The sequence below is a fragment of the Eptatretus burgeri genome, chromosome 5, assembly GCF_056783735.1.
Source record: "Eptatretus burgeri isolate ZD-2024b chromosome 5, Ebu_testis_v1, whole genome shotgun sequence".
Taxonomy (NCBI): Eukaryota; Metazoa; Chordata; class Myxini; order Myxiniformes; family Myxinidae; genus Eptatretus; species Eptatretus burgeri.
This window is the reverse complement of record NC_140965.1, coordinates 84,294,694-84,302,193: the sequence shown is the minus strand read 5'-3', so window position 1 is coordinate 84,302,193 and position 7,500 is coordinate 84,294,694. Positions and strand designations below refer to the sequence as shown.

Here is a 7,500-nt window from a genome sequence, read left to right as displayed (position 1 = left end):
ATTGTGTTCTTCACAGATATGCATTCGCTGCGAAAACCCTTCCTAAAAATCTGAAAATGGTTTTGTAGAAAGTTATTGAGGCTGTTAATATCATTCGTGCCCGAGTACAGAATCACCACTTGTTCAAAGCTTTTTGTGATGAGATGGGATCTGAGCATTAAATTATTTAGCTTCATACTGAGGTGAGGTGGCTCTCACGTGGACTTATTCTTAACTGAGTTTTTGAGCTCCGTACTGAGGTAGAGATTTTTCTTTGTGACCGGGATTCAAAGCTGTAGGAAATGTTTTCTGATTCAACGTTAATCGCCTCTTTCGGGTACCTCTCAGATATAATTACCATCTTAACCAAGTCAACAAACAACTCCAGGAAAAATCAATAACCATCGTTGAAGCAGGTGAAAAGATGAAAGCATTGCAGACAAAGCTGGATTTATGGGCACGAAGAGTTCATCAAAAATATTTTGCAAATTGGATGAGGTCATTAGAGAAGAACTTGGTGCGTTACCTGAAATAAATGAAGACATCACAGCACATTTGAACATCTTTGAGCATCACTTCACTAGCTACTTTTCAGAAGACATGACACCTGCAGAAAGATGGATATTAAGACCTTTTACCACTGATCTGTCAGAAATGAGACATGAGATGACAACCCAGCCAAAGAGGAGCTGATTGATCTTCAGTCCTCTGCTAGTCTTAAGGAAGAATTTGATTGAGTTGGTGTTGATTTCTGGATGAAACTCACAGATTCATTCCCATTTCTTACTCAGCGAGCCTTCAAAGTGCTTGTTCCCTTTGTCACCACATATCTATGAGAATCAGGTTTCTCTACTTTAGTAGCATGAAGACAAAGGCAAGGAACCACCTGAAAGCCAATGACGACATGAGGGTGGCGTTGTCATCAACAGCTCCTCGAATAAATAAACTGGTTGACTCAATGAATCTGCAGAGTTCCCACTGATAATGTTTCTGGTATTTTTTTTGATCTTGTTTGATAGAAGTGAACTGTATCTCTTTTTTTTTCCTTTATCAAAGTTTATTTTATGCAAATCCTTCATAATGAAGTTGTTCCATCTTCTTTTTTTCTGTGCCTCTATGCCGGCTATGCATTTTTTTGCATGGGAGTAAGAGGGTAAATGGCGAAATACATTAAGCCAGGGTGGGGGGGGGGGGTAAATGACAGAGGAAGGGTTGAGAATCACTGGTCTTGAGGGAAGTGGGATAAATGCGTTATGAGGGATATAGTAAGTCTTCTTCCTCTTCCTCTGTACCCTTTCTTTCCTTCCTTTATTCCGGCTTTAAAACCATCTTTTATTCATGTCTCATATGGTGGTTGCCATTTCATGCACCACACAGCACAACACAATTCGGCTAGTTCTCTCTCTCTCCAAAATTATCACTTAATCACCTTCATGAATATATTGTGTGAAACCCGCTATTCATAAATTCGGTTCTTTCTTTTATTAGCCCTCTCATACAACACCTAACACAACCACATTATATGACACTGTAACCTAAAATTCAGATGACAAGGGAAAGGAGAACATCCCGGTTTTCAAATAATTTTGGTGGGAAAGATAGTTGGGTGGGAAAACCAGGGAGCACTGTTGGCTCGGGGAGGACATCAACGCGAGGATGATTGACAGCCGAAGGAAGCATGACCTGGTGAGCACCATTGGGAAAGAGCTCTCGTTGGTGAAAGAGCAAGCCGCGACTGCTCTCGGGAAATTCACCTCCCATGAACTCTGACCCCCTCCTCCCCCCAAAGTGTTCGTCCTGTTCCAGGTGCTTAAAAAGTGGAATGCCAGACCATTCACTGCTGTTGGAATGTGCTGCGGACTCTGGAACAACCTGCCTACCTATTTGGTCGATTGGACTACACTGGGGACCCGGTTAAAAAGCTGCCTGCCTGCTCATGCTGAAGCGAAGTCTTCTGCCAGAATCAATCGCATTGGAGCCAGACAATCTGTGGCAAGACTGGGCCAAATAGCACTGGGCAGGTGGTACTGTGACCAGGCGAGCACAAGACAGAGGCATGAGAGCAGACAAACCAGGAGGTCCCTCGCGTGGGAAGATAGCTTCATACCAACATACACTATCTGTCTTTTGCCGTCCTCGAAGAACTCCTATTTGTCTAACTTGACTCGTGAAGGGAATCACGATTCCGAAAGAGCTATTGATCATTTGCCTCTTGACCCTTCTGGAAAAAGCTTGACATAGGCACCTCACACCTTTTCCTCTTGAAGCATACATCACACACATTGCATCTACATGTTTCTGCTTTTCCTCATTCCTTACTTGTTTCAGGATTGGCACACATCCGTCGACATGTGCTGCAGTGAGTCAAAGACCAAACCGATGTCTTGTTCTGCCTTTGTCTTTTCTATTCCTCCTCTCTGAGTTTCTACGGTGCAATCGTGCTGGTGCTATGTTATGTGTATAACTGGTTAAGATAAGATTGTAGAAGGGGAATAAGTGCTAAGGGTAGTTTCTTTCCTCATGTGTCTTTGCCTGCCTGTATCATTTGATAATTGCTTGATTATTGCTTGTAAATACATGCCACTGATTACATTGATTGCCTTTGTAAATAAATGTGTTTGTTGACCTGTTACCCATTTCTTACCTGCTCGCTTTGTCTTTTCCTACATTTGCCAAATTTAGCATGTGAAGACTCAATAAATGTGAAGTTCTGCCCCATTGACTGGCTCCATGATTAGCCAGTGCATACCCCTGGTTCTGTTCGGCTGTCCAAATAAATAGACGGATGCGCACTGATGGTACAAACCCCAAATGACATTACCAAACCACCAGAAAAGGCAACGTGTCTGTAAAAGAGTGAGGACCCTGCCAGGTTTGACATTGCCAATCGGCGTCTGTAGTTGCTTAGCAACCCGATGGGCCGTGGACTTATTCGCAGCACATTGGCCTGCAGGGCAGGAGGTCAGGAAGAGTCCGAGAAGTCCCCCTCATGTTGAATCCGGAACCCCGGTTCCATATCAATATAAAAAAGAAAGTTTGTTTGTTTATGTGTTTATTCATTTATGCATTCACACCCTGCAGGAACCAGTGCAACCAAACTTTGTGTGGCCACCTCTTTCATCCAGAGGAAGATCAAAGGCTGTTTGGATCATAAAAAATTGACCCCAGATAAAACTAGATAATTGGCCTTCAGGCCTTAATCGAGTCTTGTGCTTATACACTGCTTTGCTTCCCCCCCCCTCCCCCCAGGAGCGATCGAGTAATATGTATTGTGAAGTTATGTTGAAGTCATATGTATTCAAGCTAATACTGTGTGTGTGTGTGTGTGTGTGTGTGTGTGTGTGTGTGTGTGTGTGTGTGTGTGTGTGTGTGTGTGTGTGTGTGTGTGTGTGTGTGTGTGTGTGTGTGTGTGTGTGTGTTCAATATAACTTTGTCTATTCTTGGCACAACCATAATTCAAAGAAAGATGTAGGGTTGGTTTCACATGATCATTTCCCATGACCATCACTACTTTGTTTTCATATTTTTGGACTAACATCCCTACATCCTTTTGCATTTAAAAAAAATGTGTTTTTATTACCTGTTTTACTAACTAGTGAACATCTCTGCAATCTTGGCAGGACTACCCACATTGACCCACCAAACACGGATGGCCGCTTTTTGTCCAGGGAGTCAAAAAACGTAAAATTGTCAAGGATAGCACCGTGATCAATAGAGTAATCAACAGGATGAGTCCGAAGGTGAGGAAAGTGTGTGATAAAGATGCTGCACCATAAATCACCAATATTTTGAATCACTGCTGTGAGAGGTGAGGAAGCACAAGATGAAGAAAGCATGTGATAAAGACATCACACTGTAATTGCCAATATTGTAATCACCGCTGTGAGAGGTGAGGGAACACAAGCTGAGGAAAGCGTGTGATAAAACACCCCACCGTAATTATCAATAATGTAATCATTGCTGTGAGAGATGAGGTAACACAAGGTAAGGAAAACATGTGGTAAAGACAGCACACAGTAATCACCACTCTTGTCATCACCTTTGTGAGAAGCAAGGAAACAATCATTATTGGAATTACCATTATGAGAGGTGAGGAAACACGAAGTGAGGAAAGTGTGTGATAAAGATGCCGCACCGTAATCATCATTGTTGTAATTACTTCTGTGCCATGACCAATTGACGAGTGAATAACGATCCTGGGAAAAATGGTCACACCCAATTAGTCAGTGTCACAACTAATCGGCGAGTGAAGGGAAAAAACAGGCACACCGAATTGGTCAGTGCCATGACCAATCGACAAGTGAATATTGCTGACAAAGCTACAGCCACACAGGCTCTATTTATTATAACAGACAGATATAACTCTCCTGTATATTTTCAGGTCATCTGAAGAACAAGATTTATAAAAATTACCATAGAAGTTTCAACTATGTCAAATTATTTATCTGTGCCCCAGGAAAAGCTCATTTTCGAGACTTTTTTTGCAACAAAATCATGTGTTTCTAAACAAAGGCAGTTTGTAGGGTCTATCCAAATGCAATAATTGCACAACACAAAACAATCAAATGTTTTGTTGAAAAGTTTAGAAAAGCTGGAAGCATGAGAGACCAAATTAAAGGATCCAGTTGGCAAAAACCTTGAGTGAAAACACCTGCTGTGACTTTAAAAACACCAAAATACAGGCAGTAAGAGAAGCTTTGCAGGCCTCTCCGAAAATGTCAACATGCCGCCTTGCACAGCGGGAGGGAACTTCTCGCACAACTGTCAAAACTATATATATATATATATTATCAACTTATCCAGTCCCGTCAAGTCATGGCTGACTTCTGATGACATTCATGATCACATTTATCCAAACATCCCTATCCTGCACTGCTTCCCGAAGCTCTGGCAGAGACAGCTTGGTTGCAGCCTTTACCCCATACATGCAGCAAATAATAATTTTTGCAAAATAATTTTGCAAATACAGTAAAATACATCCAGTCTCCCTCATATGCCTCTTCTCTCAACCATACCCAGTATGGTTGCCTTTTTTCGAGACTATCGTTTTCTGCTCAAATGAAGTGTCCAAAGTATTACGGTTTCTGTTTTAGCATCAGCGCTTTTAAAGTACATGGTGGACTGATTTATTGAAGCACTGATTTGTTTTGCCATCTTGCAGTCAATGGCATTTTTAACATTTGTCTCTCACACCACATTTCAAAACTGTCAATGTTCTTCCGTTCTTTCTTCTTGACTGTCCACGACTCACTTCCATACATTGCAACTACAAATACCAGAGCATTCACCAACCTCCTCTTGGTTTGTATTGTCACATGTTTGTCTTTCCAGATCTTTGTCAATCCTGACATTACTGTTTTACCTAATGGTAACCATCTATTAATTTATCCTCCACATTTTCGACTCATTTCAATCTCAGAACCCAGAAAGATGAAAACTTTCCATTACCTCCACATGATTGTCTCCCCATCAGAACACATTGATCTTCTCAGTTAACAAGATTTTAGTCTTTTTTATTTTTAAATGAATATCAGCATTTTTTACTTTCCTTCTTCACTGTCTGCAGTTGTTTCTTCAAGTCATCTTTACTTTCTGTCAACAGAGTATTATCATCAGCACACCATAAGTTGTTGATACATCTTACTCTGATCCTGACTCCAGCCTCTTCTTACTCCAATCCTGACCCCAGCCTCTATGTCATCCAAGTTTGATTTCCTCATGATGAACTCACGATACAGATTGAGCAAGTAAGGGGACATAATGCACCCCTGTTTGACCCTTTTTCCAATTTCAGACCATTCTGTCACTCCATGCTGTTCTTACTGTAGATTGTTGTTTTTGTACAGGCTTCTTATCACACATATGAGGTGCACAGACATCCCCATTTCTCTTAACATAATCCACATCAATTAATGATCAACACAATCAAAAGCCTTGCAATAATTAATTTACACAACAGAGATACACCTTCCTTTGATATTCCCTTGCTTTTCCATGATCCACCTCAGAATTGTGATTTGATCTCTAGTATCTCTTCTTCTGCTGAAACCTGCTTTCTCAATGGGCATTTCTCGCTTTATGAAGTCTTGTAGTCTGTGTTGAATGATCTTTTGTAACATTTTGCTAGCATGTGAAGTCAAGTCAATGGTCTGATTATTTGAACATTTTCTAGCATCGCCTTTCTTTGGAAATGGTATAAAGACTGACTGCTTCCACCTTTTAGGGTATATCGTGTTCATATCACAGATTGTTAAAATAAACTTTTTTGACAAACTGGGGATGCTTGGTGATGGCTTTATAGTTAAGGTGGTGAGTTGAGGATCCCAGGGGAAGACCCCCAATGATGCCCAAATAATATCAGAGGTCAACTCAACCTGTCATCCTTTTGAGGTCAGCAAAATGAGTACCAGCTTGCTGAGTCTGAGATCAACAATAGTTGATCTGAGGATAGCAGTGATGAGACCACTCCCCTCCTCCACCTCTCCATATCCCAGTGTTTGAAGTCGGTGAGAGAGGAGCCTTTGGTTTGCCTGCGACTTCGGTCGACACCTTACCCTTACTGGCAGGACATTGTACTAAATAAAATAGGTTTTTCCATTTTACTCTTGAAAGGAGGAGTTGATGGGAGAAAAGAGGAGTGGGTTAGAATGCCCATTCATAGACAGAAAATGAAAGCTCACCTATGTGCAAGGTGGCGGCGACTGATGCATACGGCAGTGCGGTAGGCCTGTGCGATGCACACTTTGTAACGACCACACTTCACATTGCGGCAAGGATCCTTAGCTGGGTCTAGACCTGCAGTGGTGTTTAAGAAAAAAAAGATTTAGGGTTAGAGACAGGAGTGTGGAGGTCATCCCACAGGTCATGAAGGAAGTGAAAGCATTCTACTTCAGAACATAAAAGACAGCATCTGAAGGAATACATTTATAACTAGAAGGGCACTCAGTAGAGCGCATACCTCCGCCACGTAATGCCTGATCCATGAGAACATATCGAGCCAAATACATTTTTTAAATATCATGCTATAAATTGTTTTTTGTTTATAGTCTCATCTCTCAATGGTGAAGAATCACTTTAGAATTAAATAATTCTGGTATCCAGATCTGGATTCATATGTTCACCAAAATCGAATCTTCAACAAAATCGAATCAATTCAGCCTTGCTGCACACCCAGCTTGTCCACCAAGTTTCGGCCGAATATGTCCACCACTTTTTGAGATATCATGTTATATATCGGTTTTGACCCCATCTCTCAATGGTGAAGAATCACTTAAAAAATTTCTAGTAGCTGGATCCAGATCTGGATCTTCACCAAAATCTAATCATATGCATTTCAATAAAAGACATTATCAACGCTTTTCAACTTGCACTCCTCAGGATAAAACCGCAAGTGGATGAAAAAGAAGCACCAAGCTCTCATTTAGAAAGTTATGATGTGATGTCCTCAACATTGATTGGTTGAGAGAAACAAAAGAAATAATTACCTGATTGGTTGAACCAAAGAGCATTATGAATAATGAT

General features: G+C 41.1%; 1 protein-coding gene across 3 annotated transcripts in view; it reads right to left on the bottom strand.

Annotated features, from left to right (window-relative positions):
• The window catches only part of SPOCK3 (SPARC (osteonectin), cwcv and kazal like domains proteoglycan 3), a 570,187-nt gene that overhangs the window by 336,634 nt on the left and 226,053 nt on the right, over positions 1 to 7,500 (bottom strand). For all 3 annotated transcript variants that reach the window (XM_085882734.1, XM_085882736.1, XM_085882735.1), the window contains exon 4: positions 6,660 to 6,774. In XM_085882734.1, coding sequence (XP_085738860.1) covers positions 6,660 to 6,774 — 115 coding nt within the window. The remainder of the gene's footprint in view (positions 1 to 6,659; positions 6,775 to 7,500) is intronic.